Raw genomic sequence first — 23,536 nt, forward strand, 5'->3', positions numbered from 1 at the left:
TTTGAATGGTAGACGAAGTCGGGGACGCCCGAGGAATACTTTATGCAATATCTCTGCACCGGAATGAGATACGGAGTCGAATTAAACTCGATGTAACATAGTTTTTTAATAGTAACATTCTTATACTCAGTACTGAACCGTGGAAGAAGTCCGATACGCTTACAAAGTATTGCCGGGTACATTAGTTACTTATAAAATACTTGTACAGTTAGAAGGTGAGTTTTCATATATTCATAAAATAAATTGAATTTCCTTATAATATAATATTAAATTTTCAAAATTTCATTTGTAGCCTAAAAAACGGAATTGGTGTTGTTGCAAGCTAAAAATAGTTGTGGGGACCTAGACATTCCTGACTGCGAATGCTGTGCAAACCTCTTTGTTTTGCTAATTATTTATTGTTAATAAGAAAAGATTCTTTGAAGGCAGGACAAGGATGCCGTATGTTGCAATGATTTGTCTCAGTTCGATCACTTTTCCTTCAAACCAAAAAAAAAGTAAGAAACGTAAACAAAAAAAATCTTTCTAAATCACCTCTGAAAATGTCATTCTTTCGTGTCTTGAAGAAGGTACATAAATGCGAATGAAAACATTTCTAGAAGTACGTAAATTTCCAAGCATGATAAATTTTTTTTTCTTCTTTGTGTAAATACATTTAATTATTTATAAATATATTGATTGGATACATTTAATATAAAAGCTTTCAAAAGTTTATGCAAATTACTGAATGAGTAATTATTCATCTTCCTGATGATGTTCAATTAAATAATAAATTAACAATTTAATAAATCAACTCCCAAAAGTAATCCGATTCTACAATAAAAAAAATTGCAATACATATTATTTTAGAACAGCTTTTTTGAAATTCTGGAGATATTCTCAAATCTTTTTTGAATGAATTAAAAAAAAGAGAATTGGGTCTTTTCTCCATATTATATCCGTAATTTTTAACCACAGTAGTAGTAACTGATAAATAATAATTTTTTAGTTTCGCCATTAAGTACCTACGGAATATTTTTCACGTATGGCAACCGGAAATGTGTTTCAATATTCGGCCGCTGCGGCGCTAATATAGCTCTTTTCAATATCGTGCTAAATATTGTGAGTTGGTATTTTTGACTTTACTATAAAAATCCGTATAATCGAAGTAAATATGACTATAAAAATAACATTTCGGTGTATTATTACGAAAGATAAATCTTTGTTTTAGATATATCGCCATTTATTTGTGCAATCTGATGAGTATGACATTAAAATAACTTAACTTCATAATTCATGTTGTCAAAGTTTCAACGTGGGTTCTATCGGATATTTTGTGCAATACTTTAAAGTTGCTTACGAGTATGGAACTGCAAATTGTTGTGGCAATAAGCATGATTAATTATTCCCCTTTTTGCTAATTCTTTCGGTCATTTGTAGAAGTGTTTCTAACCTAAAACACCGAAGTGTCAAAATTGTCGTGCTGAGTTTTCGTGTGGAGTTAAGTGTATTTTGCCGTCGGTGCTGACCAGATTGTACATATGTAGAGTCCCAATGGTTCGTTTACGTAGAACTGAGTATAGTGAACGTTTAATAATCAGTGGTTTGCGCGTTTTTAGATGGCGCCAACACCCGAGAAGAAGGCCGTAGCCAAACCGGCGAAGGCGCCAGCCGCAGCTGCCGGAAAGGTAGCCAAGACGAGGAAGCCCAGATCCAGGAACTACACTCTTGGAAATGGAATCGTCAGGTTCTCCAAGACCAAGATGTTCCACAAGAAGGTCTGTTTTGTTTTCACATCAATTATTATGTTGTTCACCCCATATTGACCTAATAGCGAATGGATTGGTAAAGTTTTGATAGCTACCAGTTCAAACGAAGTTTTATAGTTAACTAGCTACCATTACTATCCTTAAATAGAACTGGACACCGAGTTGTCTGTTTAGCCGATCTTCGTGAAGACTGACTTGTGTCGGTCAAAGCCAAAATGTTTTTTTTTGAAAACTCATGGCGCATGGATTAATAATGTATGCATTTTCATGATAATTTCTCTCAGTATTCGATTATTAACTACACTTTTCAACTCCACTTCGTTTTATCATAATTTTTTTAAGTTTCCATTTTGATTTGCTTGCTTCCTTCCTTGCTGCAATGTAAGTTTTTTATCGAAGGTTTTTTTTTTCAATTTTAGTTTTGTTTATCAAATCCACATTGTTTTTTTGTATACAGTCAATGATGATATCGACGAGTCCTCTGATAAGAAATGAAAGAAGACCCCTTTATGTATCGTTTTTCTGAAGCTGTATACAATATCTTATTATTCCTTCAATTACAATTTGAGTGATGGACAGCCTTCTAAAGTCTTTTTTCCTCTTGCAGGCCGTGTACCGCTTCCTTGGCAAGAAGACCCGCAAGGCCGAGAAGCCCAAGAAGCCCGTGTCGGTTGTGAAGAAGATCGGAGGAGACAAGAACGGAGGCAGCCGTACTGTACTCCTCATGAAGAGGAAGACCTTCTACCCCACTCAGGATAAGTAAGTCAAATCTTGCTAATTTAACAGCATTTTTACAGATAAAAAAATCAATGTTTGCAAGTGACGAAATGGAAAGCTAGAATTATATTAAGATACATTATATCCTCGCCAAGTGAATAAAATATATTTATATATTATATATATTTATATTTATATTAATAAAATATATTAGCTGTGATGTTCTACCCTTCAGGGTAGTCAGCCGTGGACTTCTTGCCACAGACTTCCAACACTCCTTGGATGGAAGATACCTCTTTCAGTAATACATAGGTTACTTGTTATTAACTGGTTTATTAGAATATCGCGTGTACAATATAACCGCGTTCGTCAACCTTTCTCTGAACTAGCTAGATTCGATCTCCCAGAGGGATTCCAAATGAATCCTAACCTGAAGCTGAGACGCCCTCTGTCGTCGGAGGCTAAAACTACGAGCACTGCCATCTGTGTCTAAAAGCCCGAAGCTTTATACACAACATCTTCCCCCTGCTAACTAGAAACCTGTCTACGATATTTCATTGTTACAGTATTAATTTTTAAAATCACGAATCTATACAATCGCAAACAGATGTCACTAAAATCAATATTATTAAAATCAAGAACTAAATATTTGAAAATATATCATTACACACAAAATTAAATAATTCATTAAGCACTGACTCTACTCCAAAAAGATGTTGACTCTATAAGTAGCTGATTCTTTCCCTGGAGGTCATTTCAAAGACGTCTGGGACGAAGTCGTCCTGCCCATGGTGCTGGTTCATTTTGTGGTGGGCTTCTGTTTCTTCCTGGAGAGCTGAAATCAAGAGAACACCGGTTAAAATCTCTCAAAAGGAGTGACGTGTCAACCTCATCTGCCCAGCATTTCGTCATATCAGACGCGAAAGGTTCACTCTCTGCCTCTTCCTCTCTATGCTCTTGACATCCTCTCAGTTGATCAATATGCCTTTTCCACGACATCTGTGTCCCCACAATTTTAATAATATACAGTTTTTTTCCCAGTCTTTTTTCAACAATTCCTTTTGCCCAAGAACATTTATTCACTTGTCTGAAGTCTCTCGCTAAACACTTCTGACCTATCTGAAAACTTCTACAAACAACCCCCCCGAAATTCCTAAACTGATTTTCTTGACCTTTAATAATATTCGCATTCGCTAAATTCTCTGTCGAGGTTGCTACGTTTCCTTCAAAACTTTTAGGTAAAAGGCTACTAAAGGTTGATTTTAATCTCCTACCAAACATTAGCACTGAGGGTTCAATTCCAGTTGTGGAATGTGGAATATTTCTATAATCACTTAAAAATTCATATAATCTATCTTTATAATTTGACTTAAAAACGTTATTAACAAGAATTTTCTTTAAAAAATTCTTCACTGTTTTTACCGAGTTTTCTGCCTGCCCATTGCTTTGGGGATGACGCACTGGCGTTGTTAAAAACTCAATATTATTATACTCTAAGAAATCTTTGAACTCCTGACTAGTAAAAACGGTTCCATTATCAGTTACAATACAGTCCGGGTACCCAAAATTTGAAAAAATTCTCTTCAACTCATTAATCGTATGACTTGAGTCTGCTTTCGGTATTTCCACGCAATCTACCCATTTTGAGAAAGCGTCGCAAATAACTAAAAACATTTTCCCCGAAATTGGCCCACAATAATCCAGATGCAGCCTCTTCCATGCTGATCCTGAATTAGGCCAGACTGATAAATGACTCTTAGGTGGTAAAGGCCTAACTGCTGCACAATCTTTGCAACTTTGAACGATTTTCTCTAAGTCCTTGTTCATTGACGGCCACCAAAAATAACCTTTGGCTAATCCCTTCATTTTTACAATGCCCAAATGCGATCTGTGTAACAAATCTAAAACTTTACTCTGAAGCGAACTTGGAATTATAATTCTATGTTGCCAAAACAAACAATCATTTTCAATAGATAATTCATTCCTTTTCATCCAGAATTTCCATAAAAAACTGTCGCGATTTACCCACTTGGGCCAACCTCTACGAAGATGCCCTAAAATTCCTTGAATTTCTGGGTCTGAGCCTGTCGCTGCGACTATACGCTTTACATCTAAGTGTTCACACTTTTCTATATAGCCTATGAAATCGGAACCTAGATCGTCTTCCGATTTTTTCTCTGAGCTTTCCAACGGCAAACGCGATAAATAATCCGCATGATTATTAGCGATTTCTAACCCAAAAATATCCATGAAATCTCTACCTACAATTAGATCTGAACCTCCCGCAACAATTATAAATGTAACATTATTGTTTTTATTTTTGAACTTCACGTCAAAAATAACTTTGCCAATAACTTTCAAAGGATTCCCTGCGTACCCAGTAATGATACGGTTATCCGCCAATAATTTTAATGAACCAAAATGACGCTTAAAGATTTCTTCCTGCATTACACTTAACGAAGATCCCGAATCGACCATCGCTCTAAAATGCTTGTCGTTAATTATAATGTCTGCTGTGAACGGTTTTATTGAAGCTATCACATGATTATTACAACAAAAATCCTCAACAATTGGATTTACACTATTTGAAAAGTTATTATTCACACAAAATTTTTGCAGATGACCTACTTCATTGCATTTGTAGCATCTCGCATTGCGAAATTTGCATGAATTAGTACAATGGCCCGTTTTCTTGCAAATTCGGCACTGGGTTTTCGCACCCGATGGTACTGTATACGTCGATTTGTTTACAGATGAACTCGCGGCAAACTTTTGTTTATTGCCCTTAGAAAAATGCCTACTGCTAGTATTCTTACTGATGATGTTAACCTCTGATTTAACTGAATTATTTGGAACGTCTAAAACTGACATACTATTAGCTATTTCCTCTAGTTCGCTAAGTGACAATTTCAGCCCTTCCAAGTAAATCTTGTCTTTAATGCGACCCGGTAATAATCCAATGGCAAACATATCTACTAAATTTTTCTCCAACCTAGCTTCAAATTCACAATAAGTTGACAGAGACCGTAATCTAACCCCAAAATCTTTAATGGATTCGCCCGCCTCTTGTCTTGCTGAAAAAAATACTTCGCGTTCTTTGAATACTGAACGCTTTTTACTACAATGTTTTTCAAGAAGTGCCCATAATTTATCAAACGATACGTCCGTAACACTAAGTGGAAAACACAAATTTATCAACAAAGAGAGTGTATCCGGCTCCAAAAGATTTAACAGAAACGCCCTTTTTTTATCCGCGTTAATCTCATCATTTATAACGAAAAACTGTTCTAGACGAAGCTTAAACACGAACCAATCTCCCTCGAGATGATTAAAACTCGGAATTCTTCCCGATTCCATATCTACCCGAAGCACAGACCACAATAAAAACACACAAGAAAAAAAACAAAACCCGGAACAATAACCTCCAACAAAAAAAACAACTACTTAACTCAGGAACTCTCCTCTGCGCCGCCAATCTTCCAGAAATTCCTTCAAAAGTTGTTATTATCCACCGCTCGCCTTGGCAGTAGATAGATGCTGCAAACACCGCACGTCCTGGCAATGTTTTATTGTTCCAAATAGGTCCACCGCTCGCCTTGGCAATGGTCCTCCTTTGGATTCCTTTGTTAAAATGGTCCTCTGGTAAATTGCCTCTTAATTCCTAGAACAGAAATCGTCGATCCTAGGCCTCCACGGCCCTGGATAATCTTGTCTCCCTTCTCCACGAAGGAAAACACAATAGAAAGTCACCCCGTGACTTAGCCCTCACGTTCCCGGTTGACAAAATTTTGCTGCCGTGTGACAACAAAAAAAAATTCTCCAGTTATCCTTTCGACTGCGCCAGCTGTGATGTTCTACCCTTCAGGGTAGTCAGCCGTGGACTTCTTGCCACAGACTTCCAACACTCCTTGGATGGAAGATACCTCTTTCAGTAATACATAGGTTACTTGTTATTAACTGGTTTATTAGAATATCGCGTGTACAATATAACCGCGTTCGTCAACCTTTCTCTGAACTAGCTAGATTCGATCTCCCAGAGGGATTCCAAATGAATCCTAACCTGAAGCTGAGACGCCCTCTGTCGTCGGAGGCTAAAACTACGAGCACTGCCATCTGTGTCTAAAAGCCCGAAGCTTTATACACAACAGTATTCATGGAGCATTTTTTAAGGTTCAAAATACCATAAATTGCAGGCAAGTGTGGTGAGCTACTAGTAAATCCACGGTGGATTTCTTGGCAAACTAGAAGTTAATCTGTTGAAGGCCAGAGCATAAGACAGAAACACATTAGTGGAACCTAACTTTTTATTAGCCCAAACGATGCCGATTGTAGTTTTCATACATTTTTCGAAGAATTAAGGTCAAAATAGCATAGCAAATTATTCCAATATAAATCATATTATAACTCTTGGTTATGTTCTCCAGAGACCCATTAACTTTCCACAGGTTAAGGGGGGACAGTTCTAATGAAAAAAAAACAAAATGGCCCTGATCGTCCCCTTGAAACAATGTTACTTTTGAATTTCTGCAAAACACCCCAATGAACCTAAATATTTCACAATTAGATTTATTTAAATGAAAAAAGGTTATAACTCAAAATTAGGACAACTTTGTATTACACTGTTTAGCCCTTCAATGGCACTTTATATTACAGCTTGTTGTAGCTTTTATGAAGGAAATTACCCCATAAATAATGAAATAGAAAGGAATTTAATATGGTATTTTGGTAGAGAAGTCTTCTTTGATATGTTGGTCTAAAAAAATTATGATTCATCGAAAAGAAACGCACTCCACAAGATTTTATCAGTAAAGTGATGACATTTGTTTATTTTTTTATTTGTGTGTCTTATGGATGTCAAGACCTCTACAGATGGCTGGCCGACTTGGGTACTAATTGAAGCCTCCGTGTCAGGCTCGGTTGTCCCATTGTCCCTTCCTTAAGTCAAGCCTATTGTTCACTAGTGATGGGTCACAAATCATTTTATTAAGAGCCACGTTACCAGCTCAATATTTTCATACGACCCAAGAGTCGACTCAATTGATTGGTAGCTGTGAGCTCAGAGCGTATGAGCAACGAGAATATTGTGCTCGATCGATACAGCTCCCCTGCTACGGCTTCCAGCTCGGTACCAGTATGCAGACTCGTACCACGAGAAAATATGAAGCTAGGTAGTTAGTGGGTAGATACATATATCCAAGTCCAGATGTCAACATCTAATACTTGGATACTATTTTAACACATTTTGATCGGGCAGTTTTCGGCCGCGTACTAATGCTGGTAACGGGTGATTTATTGCGTAATTTCGCGCTAACGTAGACCTCTAGAAAAATTGCGATAACTTCAATAATATTTGTTTTATTTCAATAATTATTTTTGCAAATTATTTATTTTATTTCATTTTATTTTATTATATTTAGAAATGTATTCTTCATCGTTAAACTAGTGCAGAATTTCACATAAAGTAGGAAAGTTTTGAAAAAAATAATTTTTTTTTTACATAACATCCTTTATTTTACAAATTATACTAAAAAATTATTTCTAAATGTAAAATAAAAATTATTATTGCATGGCTACAACCCCACAGACGCTATATAGCGAAAACTCAAGTATATTGGAACCCGTATTTTAACGTGACCCGCGCTCCACTAACAATCTATCAAAAACGTATAAATACGTGATCCGCTCTCTAGCATTAATTTGCTAAAAACGTATTAATACGTGATCCGATTACAATGTGTTAATATAATAATGGTGCTATTTTTCTAAAATATCTCCTGATAAAAAAAAAGTAATCCTTCAATTGCGCCGTGATACTGTTCATCAAAGGAGCTAGTTTTAACGTAGTCTTTCTGATTTATGTATACAGTCAATGATGATATCGACGAGTCCTCTGATAAGAAATGAAAGAAGACCCCTTTATGTATCGTTTTTCTGAAGCTGTATACATTTTGCCACAGTATATTTATTTTCTCCGACTGCAATTGGCGGCACTGAGTTAATGTGTCACGTTGCCTTGTTGCAGGATGCCCGCACCCAAGTACAAGAACACCTTCAGCAAGCATGTGCGCCGCACACGCAAGACCCTGGTGCCCGGAGCCATCCTCATCCTGCTGGCCGGACGCCATAAGGGAAAGCGTGTTGTCCTCCTGAAGGTCCTCGCTTCCGGGCTGCTGCTCGTCACCGGACCTTTCAAGGTTCGTACCACGACCCCAGATACTTGTGTAATAATCAGGGTTTGAAAATTGCGTAATATTTACAGAAATATGAGATCATATCTTTTTTAAATGACGGTTTCCACTGTTTTTCCTTGTAGTCGCTATTTGAATTCAAACACTTGTGAATTTGCTTATTTCTTCTGCATAAAATTGGGAATTGTAGCCGAACCCGCCACAGCATTTTGAAGATCTTTATCATCAGCGAAGTATTGGGCCCCAAGCCACTTCTTTGTGCGAGTGGTCTGATGGAGCCATGTCCAGGCTGTATAGCAATGATGATCTTCAAAAGTTTGGCTACATTCCCATGCAATAGAATTTCATGCAGAAGGAATTTATAAATTGGTGTAATGCTATGTTAAATGACACAGTGACTATGAAGCAAAATAGAATAGTATAGGAAAGTTGAAGTTTTAAGAGGCACATAAGTATTTGTATCTATGCGGATTAAAAAAATATTATTTATAGCCAAAACAGTGGTTAATTTTTGAACAGCCCTTGTATATCAAAAAGTGAAATTTATTTTGTAAAGAGATGTACATTAAAAATACACAAAATCTGTGGCAGGACATGCTATAAGCGTGCTATATTATCGTGGCTTGGCCTATGTCAGCATATCTCTCGCTAAACATTTCCATTGGGATTGTATGGCGAGCGATATACTGAAATAGGCCATGCCATGATGCATATAGTGTAGTCTGTCGGAACCATAAATCAGGATGAGAAATAACTCTCTAAGAGTTGCCGTTGCTACATGAGTAGTTAATAATTGCTCACGAAATGAAAAGAAGTTGTGTTTTTTCTATTGACCAACAGTCATCATCAATGGTAGGAGACTTCCACCATACCAAGGGCAATTTATATTGAAAATTAGTTACAAACATTCAACAATGCAACTTGACGGTGCCCGGGAAACTCTAGTAAAGTTAAAGATAGAGAAATGAGAGAATATCCCGTAAAAGCCTGCCCCACAATGGATGGCACTGCAAACTGTTAGCTTACTTTAGCAAACTTTACTTTTCTGCGCAGGGTCGTAAAGAACTCGGTTCTACGGGAACTTTCTTCTTAGATTTTGTAATACATACTTTTTAAATTATTTGCTTGTTTGTTTTGGAGGGCTGTTAGGTTCCAGTCAACCTTCCACAATAAAGGAATCGTTCAATAGTTTAATATAACCGAACTAGTCAAAAACATTTAAAAAATAGTGTAACTAAATTAATACGAAATCTTTAGGAGAATCTGTGTTTTGGATATTACACAACGTTATTCCAAAAACATACTACGACACCTTTTTGAATACAGAACTGTTTTTGACAATGTCCAAACTGCTCGTTTATACTAAAACCAAAGGGTACAATTTCTTACTTAACAATGGCTAAATAAATTTTAGATAATAATTGGTCGATTTATATTGCACCATATTTGTGAAAAATCACCTCAAGGGTGCTATACAAATATATGTACTGGCTTACACCTAGGATTCATAATAACTAGTGACTTACATCTAAGACTTATATCTAGTAACTTACTATTACATAACTAGTGACTTACGAATAAGGCCTATAAGTACTGAATTAATGATATATATATATATGTGGCTTAGATACTTGGCAACAAAGCTATACAATGCACTTCCACTGGATGAAACACAAATTATTCTAAATATCCTGATCTAACGGATATCGATCATCAGCCAAGACAGATCAAACATCAACGATCTTATTAACCTTTCCTTATCTGTGGTGTGTATTTACTACACATTGCTTCTAATAACTTTAATAACTGTATAAATATAATAAATTCTGTGTTCAGATTTTAGGTATTCCTCCGTTATACATTTATGCACTGAATTAAAAAATAATATACCACATAGTTTTCAAATTCAATTAAAAATTCAGAGTTTTTTTTGTTAAAAATCGGGAACAAATACACCAATATAATCAACCATGTGATACTAATACGCGAAGAGTGTGCGAGGAAATGACACGCTATTGATGTCCCGCTTTAATTCGCTATGCGGGAACATGAGACATCCACACTTCTGCAGTTGTAGTTTTTGATTTAGACCATCGATACCTACGACCGCACAGCTGTGTTTGTGCCAGCCGCCAGCCAGTTGGCCGCGAACCGTCGTTAGATGTGGACCCCTCGCACGTTTCTTTAGCATCTGCTGATGGTTTTTTCATGTTTTCAGCAATTAAATTACAATTATTATCACTTTTGATATAAAATATAATAAACATAATCGATTAGCTATGAATATTCATATTTTTCCGATATTAAATGGCTTATTTTGAGATGTGTATATACTACACAGCACCGGAACCTCGTGTATTTTTTTTAGCACAGTAAGGGAATGGTTAAAACCTAAAGTATGTACTTTCAACGGTACGATGCTCATTGTCTTTTATTTTGAGTATAATTTTGTATTGTTATTTTTGTTCCAAACAGCTTATGTTATAAATTGCATTGCGTCTCCACCACCAATATAATGTAATTAATAAAGTTAAAAAATAAAACAAACTATAAGTTGTATACAGTCAATGATGACAATGGTCGAGTCCTCTGATAAGAAATGAAAGAAGACCCCCTTATGTATCGTTTTTCTGAAGCTGTATACATTCGTTAAGTTTAATTACCTGTCATATTAGACTTATGCAAATATTCACGAGGTTGTGTGTTTGGTCGGTTTGTAGATCAACGGCTGCCCCATGCGCCGCATCTCCCAGAGGTACGTCATCGGCACGTCCGGCAAGCTCGACATCTCCTCGGTGAAGGTGCCCGAGCACCTGAATGACGCCTACTTCAAGAAGAACAAGAAGTCCACCAAGCGTGCCGTCAAGAGGAAAGAAGGAGAAGACATCTTCACAGCCAAGAAAGAGGTAAATACCATAACGTTCACAATTGTTTACACCGTTCATTCCACCGACAGTGATATTCAAATCATCTGTCGAGAGTGAAAAGTGGCTAACTGTAATTTCATCCTTTTGAGATATAAAATGTATACAGTCAATGATGATATCGACGAGTCCTCTGATAAGAAATGAAAGAAGACCCCTTTATGTATCGTTTTTCTGAAGCTGTATACATTTTAACATCTAGCAGTATTTTATAAAACAAATCTTCATAGTAATTATTATCATCTCCAAATTAATTGCGTTTAACGAAATAAAACATTGTACATTAACACATTTCTGGTGGGTATTGTTTGCGCTGGCGCTACGCTGTCTCCAGGCGAAAATAGAGGTTCACGCGAATTTCTTTAATCGACCAAACGAGTAGAACTATCTTTCCCGGCCGAAGCGTGTTAAGTTTTTGTTTTTAAATATTGGAAATTAGACCTATTAGAGCAAGAAAAATTTAAATATTATGTACAAAAATCGGCAACAAATTATTTGGTTGCGTTAAAAGCAGTGTAAGGGCATAACGAAAGCTTTAGCGCTGTAAAACTCGTTAAAATAAGATTGAGATTCTTGTGGGATGATTTTTGGGGTTAGGTTAAATAATTGACTTCCTTAACAGGAGCTGTATAATATGGAGAATACTGTAAAAACTGCATAATTTGTGTTTTATCATGTTAAACATGCTTTGTCTATTTCAAAGTCTTAATCTGAGCATTCTAATTCCAGAAATACGTGGCTAGCGAACAGAGAAAGACGGACCAGAAGACAGTGGACGACTCTCTGCTCTCCCTCATCAAGAAGCACCCCGACCGCAAAGTGCTGCACCAATACTTCACCGCCATGTTCGGCTTGAGATCCTCGCAGTACCCCCACAGGATGAAGTTCTAAGCGGCGCTGTTATATAGGTTATTTTAATACGGACGGACGGATGGATGCGGTTATGTGATTTGTGCTTCTGAACATTAAACTTTTGAACACATCTGTTTCGTTTTATTTATATAATTATTTAACCCCCTGTATTAGTTTAGGTTCTCCATTATAATGGCTAAAATAATTCTTTTATTGAAGCTGAACAATTAATTGCCTTTACAATGAACATAACCTCAAAATGTCTGCCAAGTGAGCAAGGGCGGCAGAGCACTGGTGAAAAGGTGATTCATAGACGAAGCACAATAACCTATAACGATGTGTATAAAAGCCTTCAAAGCGTGAATAGATAAATAAAATATTCTACTATACACAAAGGCCACACAATTATTTGTAAAATACGTCCAATCAAGTAGATACCACCATCAATATATTACTGGGAAAGATTATTTTTTCAATAATTATCATTAACTCACAAAAAATTGTCAAAGTTGCCTCTAAAATCGTGACAAAGTGAATTATTTAATGGCCTATATTTTCGAATTGATTGGTTTATTTATGCGAAGCACTAACGAACAGTGCGCCCTGCGAAATAGATTTATCTGCTATGTATATATATCGTGGCATATTGATGTGTACACCTCCTTTTTATCTTAATACTACCATGCGTAGCTGTGGCTCAGACTGCTTGTGCAGATAGAAAAATAATAGCGCGTTTTGCTTTTACGTCCAACAGATGGCTGTTTTATAAAAAAACATGTATTCACCTGTCACAGGTGAGTGACAGGGTGAGTGGTTTATTTATGGTGACAGGTAAAAACATGATTAGTATAATATATTTATATAAAAACACATACATATTCGAATGCAACATTGTGTCTTAATTTCAAAGCAATCGGTGAAGAACTATCGGAGATTTAAGATTTTGAAAAAACATAATTTTTTATTTTTATGGCACTACATGTGTAAGATTTTCGGCTATGTGAAACATCGCTATTCATCGTGAGTTATCTAAAATTGTCATAAAAACCTGTAAAAGTCATGCGAAATTTGTTCCCATTTTACATCTTTTGTATTACACCTCATCATCAATTTTGTTTTATGAACCAATAAATATGTTTATGAAGGTACCTAGTTACACCTACATCCCTGCACGGGGTAAATTTATGATAGTGATGCACAACTTTTTCAGCAGCTTTGCCTATTTTTCAAACAGCCCGCGACCTACAAGTGGATTTTTTTTTGTTTTCGTTGAGGGGGAGGGGGTTGACTCGAGATTTAGGGTTTCTGTTGATTTTTTAGAATTTAGTGTTGTGCAAACGGGTTCTTATGAAATTGACATGCAGGCCGCAACAATTGGGCCGCGGGTTGTGCATCACTGGTTTGTGATAAGTTAATTTACTTTATTTTATTGTACAGCCCAAATCCATAACAGTCCTGCTAGTTATTTATGGCAAGTGAGATTTTTTACAAGCCGTATGATACACAGTGATAATAAGATAGACTATTTAGTGATATTTTTCTTAGAAAGCTTGAACCAGGTGATGATAGCTTTAATGTGTTGATTGTTTTGAGGAGGAAATTGAGAAGCATGAAAGTAAAATCAGTAAAGCATCATTGATTATATATTTGGTTAATAAAAGTGTATTTTTCTATTTTTTTACAATACTTTGTATATTGAAAATATACTGTACATTTGCGAATATATTAATAGAGGCGTAACGAGTAATGGTCATAAAGAGCAAATTTAGTCGGTCCCCTCATGCTCATTATCTGATATGACAGTACGATTTACAAAAAGCTTTCGAACATAGAATTAGCAGGCGCACACGGAGAGCTAAGAGTTATTATAGCGATGAATCTGTTTCTGACACAATACAATATGCTGAGGAGCTCTTGATGTTTACGCTGAGGCTATTTGAGTTGCAGACTAGTGATGGTTCATGACTCAATTTATTAAGAGCGGGAGCGACGGTACCAGATAAATATTTTCGTACGGCTCAAAGAGTCGCTCAATTGAACGGGATCGGTGAGCTTAAGGCGTATGGGCAATGTGAATACTGTGCACGCCCGATATGGCTCCCCACGTTATGTCTCCCCGATACAGTTTCCAGAATAGGAATGATCATACGACTTTTGGTACCGTGGCCACTTCGTACCACTAGAAAAGTAAGAAGCCAGATAGTTAGCAGGTCTAGTTGCATATGTCCAAGTCATGATGTCGGACTGTCGGACGCCATTCTCGTCCGAGTATGTAATAACTATTAATACTTGGATAATTTTAATGGCACTATTATTTCTAAAATATCCTAATAAAAAGGGTAACCGTTCAATTAAGCCGTGGTATGGTTTACCAGCAATCGTGCGAATACGGTTCAGGATTGAATATCGAGGATTCTCAGCCCCTCTTCGCCTCCACAACCACCCCCCACCCGTCTGCTGTAAAAATCTAAGTGCTGCTTGCGGATGATACTACAAACATACCTATAAATGATCATTGGCGGTAAAACAGTTCCCCACCCCTGGTCTATATGAATATATGTTTTTTAAGCCATTATATTTTTCACTCAAGTTGTGCATTAATGTAATAACTTTTATAATTGGTATATCTATGCTCAAGTGACTTCAGTGTTCTCACATAAAAATGTGCGGTATCACATAAAAAAAACTTCTTCCATCATGTAGAATTACCTCCCGAATTAGTGCACTTTTCCCCCGGCTCCCGGACACCTGTGTATAATACAGGTTTCGTATTACTCACTCCATTCAATTTAAATATTTAAGTAAGGATGCTAGGTTCAGTGTTATTTGCCGTAATCAGAAATCAGAAGCATACATTAAAGGGGTCTTATTACAGAAATCTATAAAACTAGGTACCCGAAACCGTTTCACTGGTGTTGGAATATTTGAATTCAATAGGTCATGTGAAACGAAAAGACAGGCTCATTTGTTATCTAAATAGATTCAGACCGTATTTTCAAGAGACTTGAAGCCATCTTTTCAGCCGCGATTCAGAGTAAAAGGCGGGTACTAGGCTGAATTGGCTTTTGCTCTTTTAAGTGACTAGATCTGAAAAGACGCATTATTTTCCTATTTTTATCTATCCCTCGAATTAGGGGTGTTGTAATCTTTCCTACCTACCGAATACTACCAAATTCAGTAGGAGGCCTTACTTTTTTATGTGGAAATTCTTCATAAGGAAAATCAACTTTTTAAATATAATAATATATAAGCAATTTCTCAAAGACGTTACAATACATTTATTTCTTCGCACTTTTCACTAAATACTGAAAATGGAGACTAATTTGGGAAAACAGTGGCAAAAACACGCTGGGTTTGTTTACACTTGATTAGGGCCATAAATAAACCACTCACATTGGGGCGTAGATAACAGTGTAATCTTATACAAACAATGGTTCAGACTCGATAGTAGTTATAAATTACATCCTTGATTGTTTGCTGCCGCCCGCATGTTTTTAATGCGCGTTAGATATTATTAACTAAACAATTTTTCATTGCAAAAGTTACCGATCGTTTTTGAAAATCACTGCACTGCTGCCTGATGAAAATAAGTTCTTTTGGAAATAATTTTTTTAATTCTATAATAAATGTTTTTTGTTGTCTATAGGACTTGATTTTATTTTCTTGGCTATGGCGTTTCGATGGCTTTTATCTATGACTTCATACGTCAACTGTCAAAGTCGGAAATGGCCACACTCAGGAGTCCGGTGACTCCTTCTGACGGGTATACGCGGTTTAGTGATGAAATAAACAACGCAAATAACACATATGGATCAAATCATTCAAGTAAGTACACTAAAGAATATTCCTAATAAAACATGGCGACTTTTATTTCCGATTCATTGAGAAAAAACCATGTTTACAATGAAAAATGTCACCCGCTTCATGTACTTATGTATGTAATCATGTATATTTTAAGCAATAATGTCACGGACATTACAATTTCATGGGGTATGAATTAATGATAGGATGTATGAACTTCCGGACATAATTGTTCGAGTTACAATTATAGCATCAGTCGGCTAATTCTGTATTGAATTGACGATTTAATGATACCAATTGCGCAAATTGGATTTATTTTTCATCCACCAACAAAATGACTTTTTGCGAGTTTATACCGTTTTTGGGTTGTGAATTGCATTGTAATTTATGTTGCAAGATAAGAGAGTGGGACGAAATTGCTCCTAAATTCACATTTAGGGTGATGTCACCCTTCTTTATTAAAAATGACTTCATATTAAAAATAATCCTTTTATTTTATTTGAATTTACACATGCTCAATTTGCCTTAGATTGAAACACTCGTTTTATTGCGTAAAAACACCATTGCAATTATTTACCAGGCTCTACATAAAAAATGTTGGTAATTTTTGGATAGGGCCTGACACGCTTATTACGAATATTTTTTAGAAAAAAACTTTATATTCGCCGTAATTACTATAAAAGAAAACTTTTTGCATTTCGGGCGGCGGAAAATTATGAATTTAAATTTTCAATTGCGTTAACCAAAATTCACTTCGCGAATCGACGCGGCGGCAATCAGCTGCCATTAGGTACGTCACTGTTATGTTGGTATCCCTGATACATTGATTTGTATCACAAACCATGTTACACAAACCTAGCGTAGCCGGTAAACTAGTTGAAAACTGGGATGTTTTTCTTGCCTTGACGCGAGCAGGCGTTATTAAGGGGCACTTTCCTTTGTATCACAAACCATATTACACAAACCTCAACATCCCACGAAGATAGCAACGGTCGTATTTAGCTCTTGTTAATGCATCAGTGATACCAACATAACAGTGCGTTCCTAATGGCGTCGCGTTGTCGCCACATCGATTCGCGAAGTGAATTTTGGTTTTATGCAATTGAAAATCAAAATGCATAATTTTCCGCCGCCCGAAATGCAAAAAGTTTTCTTTTATAGTAATTAAGGCGAATATAAAGTTTTTTTCTAAAAATTATTCGTAATAAGCGTGTCAGGCCCTATCCAAAATTTACCAAAATGTTTTATACATTTAGTCTTCCCGAAGAATTAAAAAAATAACAGAATTTGTATTATTCAAGAAAAAGTAAAGTTATTTTAAAAAATTGAACACTTGTAACATCATTATTAAAATGCAGTAAATTCATTTCGAACCATATTTGTATTTTATAAAGTTACCACATCCTGTATTATCATACACTCTATGATATGAATTTTTACTCCTACACCAAACTCAAGAGCTAGTTCCCTTCATTGGTGTAGAAATACTAAAAACATATATTTCACTATTTTGTTCTTATGTCAATCATTATGTATTATTGTAACAATATTATAAATTAAAATGTTACAAAATATATATATTTTTAATGAATAAATTGTGAAAATACTATTTCGGAAAAAAAAAATAATAATGAAAAGATTTTTGTAAAAAATTCCGCCATTGTATCTCTGGAAAGAATTGGCAGTCTTCTACAAACTTGATTTTTATTATTTACTAGCTTACGTGTACCCGCCATTGCTCTGGGACTTATAAATAATTTAGGGTAAAGTTTAGAGGTTGTGAAATCTATATGACAACTGAATGCATTTTTAAGGTGCAAATAATATTATTGTATTATTGTAAGTATTTATTTAACATGGTCGTGCCATATCTTTCTCGGGAGTACCTGACTATTTCTACCATTCACTTCACTGAGTATGATGAAATCTTAAACTTACTTAATTCGACTCTGCATAACATTCCAGTTCAGAGATAATGTGTTAAGTTTTTATTGGGTGTCCTCGAATTTTTCTATGATTCACTACTGTATACCCACAGACATAGGAATTAATAGACGAGAAGATAATGGCGAGGGGTAAAATCAACTGTTGAAGAACGAAGGGGGTTAAGCTGACTGTGATTCGTCAATAAATCAATCTGACAGTAAATAGGCATCTCGCATTATAATATCACCATTTAGTTCTTAAAAGTAAAATCTGCTTTTGAATGAATAGAAATTTTTACATGGGAGCGCAAATTACTCGCCACGTTATGAACTAATTTGCGAAGTCCAAATACGGCAAAGTAAATTTCTTCTGTTTGCAGAGTCGTAGTTAGTTTCAGAGTATTTAGTTAAGACACTTTTACAAATGTTTCATAATTTACTTACCCCAGTAAACAACGATGAGCACACTTGAGAATCGCTACATTGTGATGTGATAGTATATGTTTCTAAAACTGATCCATATAATACGGTGTGAATAAGCTTAAAATAAAGTAAAATAATGCTTACTTATGGAATGTAATACGACAATTGAGTTTATTCTCTTTTTCACATCTATTTTTACAAGTTTTCATAGTACAAGTCAACATTTTGCCGTGTTATTTCGTAAAATGAACCGATGATGCCTCGACCATAGTTCGCACAAGAATGATGACGTCACGTTTTCAAATTTCACTTGAGGCCATACGCGAGCCCAGCCGGCTCCAATGGAACCGGTATGGGGAGTGGGGATAATACGCTTTTAATCACTTAGGGCAGGTCTACTAATATTCATATGTCTATGTGTATACCATATAGTTACTGTTAAAAATCTTAATTATATAATCTTTAATTCGAGTCCATATCTCATTCCAATGCAGAGATAATGCGTTATGTCTTCCTCGGGCGTCTCCGACTTGTTCTACCATTCAAATCACTCTCTAAACACTACTGACACTAATAAGAACAATATTTGAATACTTCAGCAAATCGGTAGAGTAATTTTTGAGTCTATAGGGGACAAACAAAGAAAAAGTAATTTTTATATAGATAACATTTCTTTGGTAATTTATTATCTTTTGTGCCTTCTTGTAAAATAATATGATAATGCATACCCTTTCAGCCCCAGTGTTAATTCAAATTAACACGAACTTTGTGATTTTTTTCACCGTAACGGTAGCGATTTAGAAAAGCCATGTTTTTGTTTTCTTATAGCTTGTAATCTTTTCTGTGGCGTCTATTTTTTCTGCTCGGTTGAAATCCTTATTCCTGCCACAAAAACGATAAATATTTTGACTTCTGCTGATTGTGAGTTTCATCGAATTTTTGCCGTCATTGATTACTTCATTTAAGGTGAAATATTAATATTTTGTACTCAAATTACAAATATTTTAACGCATAAAGATGTGTTCTGTAATAATAACATCAGTTCAATTCACTGTTCACAGTCATTTGCCAGAATATCGTAAATGAATTTCAATGTTCATTCAAATTAACACTGGTAGTGACGGACATATTTTCGACTAGTATGGCGAATTTTTAAAAATTATTATCCTAGATTATTTCTACATTGTAAATGTGCATTTTTGACATGAAACAGTTTTTTTTTTTTTTTTTTTTTAAAGATGACAAACATTCCCAGGTTACGAAAAACCCAACAATGTTTGAAAATCTCCTACTACCACCACAGAAAGCCGAAAATGTTGCTTGTGTTGTGATGGAGGACTTAGCCAGCCGAGGAATCGAACACGCGACGCTCGGGTGAGACCCAAGCGCTATGCCCACTCAACCACTGACCGGTCGGATAAGTATACACGGTGTCCGGAAACTCGTAGTACAAGCGGGAAACTGGAGAATCTACACCACATGGAGAACCCAAAAAAACATAAAGTTTTTTGATTTGAGCATTTTCAAAAAAAAAAAAAAAAAACCAAAAAAAAATATTTTTCGGCTATTTTAGGGTTAAAGTTTTTTCTGGTGTTTAGGGTTGAATAACAGATGTTTTAACCCTGCAGAGCAGAAATATTTTATGATTACACCGGGTTAAATGAAGGGTGATTTCAAAATAATGCTTCAAATCCGAGTTTCTTCATTTGTTTTACTTTCAAATAGTTTTGATTAGTTGGGTACTTTGATCTTCAGTAATAATTTATAAGAATTTGATTAAAAAAAAAAATAAAAAAATAAAAAGAAAAATCAACTTCAAACTCGATTTACTCGATAACGAAAGCTCAAATAAAAAAAAAATATACTACAAAATCGACTCCAAATGTGATGTAGATTCACCAGTTTCCCGCTTGTACTACGAGTTTCCGGACACCCTGTATAGTAATACAAGTTATTTGTATTACTTTAGTGTTATGTTTATTTTACCTTACCATTTAAAAAATACAATTTGACGTCCAATGTTAATCCAAATTAATGTAGAATAATAAAAAAAAAATTAAATACCAAAAATTTTCAAATAATTTTCTGAGGTATTATCAAGCATTACATATTTTATATATGTGGAAACAATAATGCGGATGTGAAAGGGTTAAGGTGATATTATCACCTCAAGAATGCTTTACAAAACTATATAAATACTTTCAAACAATAGATACTTAAGTTTTAATTTATTTCGCTACGACTATAAATTAAAACAGTGCTTTGAAAAGTAAAGTAAACAAAGACTTATATTTACGGACGTCGTAGTTTTTCATGCTCTGACTAAAATAACATTAATAAAGTTAATAGGTTCTAACTAGTGGTTGTGTAAATAGTAGACCTCGCGTCCAAAAAAGTATGTTCCTAATTTTCTCTAATTTAACCCGTAATTCCTCTTGACATTTTGCAATGTTATTTCTCTTAGCAGAACCGTCAAAATACAGATTCTGCAGTAAATATATTCGCAATACATTTGATTCCAGATAAATTCTTTGTTTTTTAATGTATTTCAAAATATAATACTGTTCTTGAAAGCGGACGAAAAACTCTTTCAGATTTTAATATTAATTAAAATTTTGAATGCAAACATAGAAAAAGGTATTTAAACTCCCTTACCGATAGTTTTCATTAATATTACTAATAATAAGAATGATTACTTTACAAGAAAAAAAAAAAAATTTAATTAGACAAAGGTACTATAAAAATTAAAGTCACTTTTTTTTCGTTTTATCTAAATAATTTCATGGCTTACATATGCATAGTATATTTTTATTGCACCGATGACTCTCCGAAAACCGTATTACATTCTACGAATACATAGACCGAGAGACATCGAAGGCATTAAGCAACAAAGATATAATAATACTGGGCGATTTCAATCTCACGAATAAGCTCGAGGAGATAATATGTGAACATTCGTATTTCCTAAGCTCAAATGGTCTCAGACAATATAATGCTATAAAAAATTATTTCAACAATATACTCGATCTTGTTTTAAGCAACTCAAATATTTGTGACGTCAGTCGAAGTGATGAACCTTTAGTTCTAGAAGGTAAATACCACCCTACATTAGATATACGGATAAAACTATCAAAATCAACGTACAGCCGTCGAAATGCCAGGCGAAACGCTCTTCGCTCTCGCCCGGCTGGACTAGCGGAGCCATCTATCGACAATTCATCAAACTCCGCAAACCAAAATCCTTTTTTGGAAAGAATTCACTTAAACAAATTAAATTTTAAACATTAACCTGTGTAAACAAATATTTTCTGTTTTGACTGGAAATATTTACATGACATAAAATCTGTTGATGATGCAGTGGAATATTTTTACTCGGTATTGAGTTGTATTTTTGATCTGTGTGCACCCATAAATAAACCACGCAAAGTAAATGTCAACTATCCGTGTGGTTTGACAAATGTATACTTAAAATAATAAAATTAAATTCAATGGCGATAAAATTAAATTCAAGGAATCTCTTCGCAGAAAATATAAAGCAACTAAAAGCAATTTAGATTATTCATTATTCTCTGCAAAAAGGTCTGAACTAAAAAAAGACATGTATTTAAAAAAGAAACTTTACTTGGCTAATGTTGAAAATGGGATTAAAAGCGATGTCAAAAACTTTTGGCAATATATCAGGTTACAAAAATCAAGTGGGGCTACTTCTATAGAACTCATGGACGCGGATAAAATCATCCAGTGTCCCCAACTAGTGTCTCAGAAATTTGCGGACTACTTTAAATCGGTCTACAACAAAGTATATCCCAACTTAGATGCGGAAAGTCTCCGGCAAGAGGTGCCGAAATTTATAGGTTCAATCTCTCTTGAAAAATTTAGACCCGAGGAAGTAAAAATATGCATTCAAAACCAAAAACCCGACAAGGCTACGGGACCGAATGGAATTCCACCTCATGTAATTATCATGTTAGGGGAATATTTATACAAACCTTTATGCTGCATAATCAACCTCAGTATTGCTACTTCCACCTTTCCCCAATCTTCGAAACTCACCAAGGTGAGCCCAATATAAAAGTCGGGTTGCAAAACTGAGGTACATAATTATAGAGCGGTAGCGGTTTTATCATCTTTTCCAAAAATTTTTGAAACACTAATTTGTGAAAAACTGACAAATAAAATAAAACCATTCTTAGGAGGAAATCAGCATGGTTTTCTGTCAAAAAAATCTACTGTTTCCAATCTCAAAAGGATTGGACGCACAATATCAAATTGACGTGATTTATACTGACTTAGGAAAAGCATTTGACCGTGTAGATCACGACGTACTCTTGCGAAAGATCCATAGAATAGGCTTTGACCAACCTCTAATACAATTCCTTGCAACGTATTTAAAAAACAGAACACAATATATATGCATAGGTGGCCATGAGTCCAGGGAATTCCCGGCATTTTTAGGAATACCACAGGGGACTAACTTGGGACCTCTACTATTCTTGATATTAATAGATGATATTCAAGAATCCATCCAAAGTACCACTTGCTTGCTTTTTGCTGACAATCTTAAACTGCTCAGGATGACATGCGACGCAATATCTTCATGGGCAGATGAAAATAAACTTTCCTTTAATGTAAAAACATGTGTCACTATGACGTATACGCTTTCCAAAAACCCGATCAAATTTGATTATAAACGAAATGATGAAATATTGTCATCAGTAAAATCCATAAGGGACCACGGGGTTACATTTGATCCCAAACTGACTTTTTCAAATCATATACTGGGATTGGTATCATCTTGTTATAAACTTCTTAGATTTGTGATAAGAATAAGCAAACAATTCTCCAAGCCCGAAGCAATGACATCGATGTTAACTGCCTTATACGATCTAAATTAGAATACATTCTGCTATCTGGGCCCCATACCAGCAAAAATACATAGAATTATTAGAACAAATTCA

General features: G+C 35.2%; 2 protein-coding genes across 2 annotated transcripts in view; both read left to right on the forward strand.

Annotated features, from left to right (window-relative positions):
• The first annotated feature begins 1,014 nt into the window (after window positions 1-1,014).
• On the forward strand, window positions 1,015-12,559 carry RpL6 (ribosomal protein L6). Its single transcript, XM_089645470.1, has 6 exons — window positions 1,015-1,101; window positions 1,599-1,757; window positions 2,356-2,507; window positions 8,488-8,659; window positions 11,374-11,559; window positions 12,307-12,559. The coding sequence occupies exons 2-6, from the start codon at window positions 1,599-1,601 to the stop codon at window positions 12,466-12,468; spliced, it is 831 nt and encodes a 276-aa protein (XP_089501596.1). The 5' UTR covers window positions 1,015-1,101; the 3' UTR covers window positions 12,469-12,559.
• A 3,577-nt stretch (window positions 12,560-16,136) lies between these two features.
• The window catches only part of LOC149412743 (two pore calcium channel protein 1-like), a 54,935-nt gene continuing 47,535 nt past the window's right edge, over window positions 16,137-23,536 (forward strand). The window contains exon 1 of the mRNA XM_089644927.1: window positions 16,137-16,254. Coding sequence (XP_089501053.1) covers window positions 16,155-16,254 — 100 coding nt within the window. The 5' untranslated portion in view covers window positions 16,137-16,154. The remainder of the gene's footprint in view (window positions 16,255-23,536) is intronic.

This window comes from Hesperophylax consimilis, chromosome 22 (genome assembly GCF_061612785.1).
Source record: "Hesperophylax consimilis isolate HC1 chromosome 22, BYU_Hcon_1.0, whole genome shotgun sequence".
Taxonomy (NCBI): Eukaryota; Metazoa; Arthropoda; class Insecta; order Trichoptera; family Limnephilidae; genus Hesperophylax; species Hesperophylax consimilis.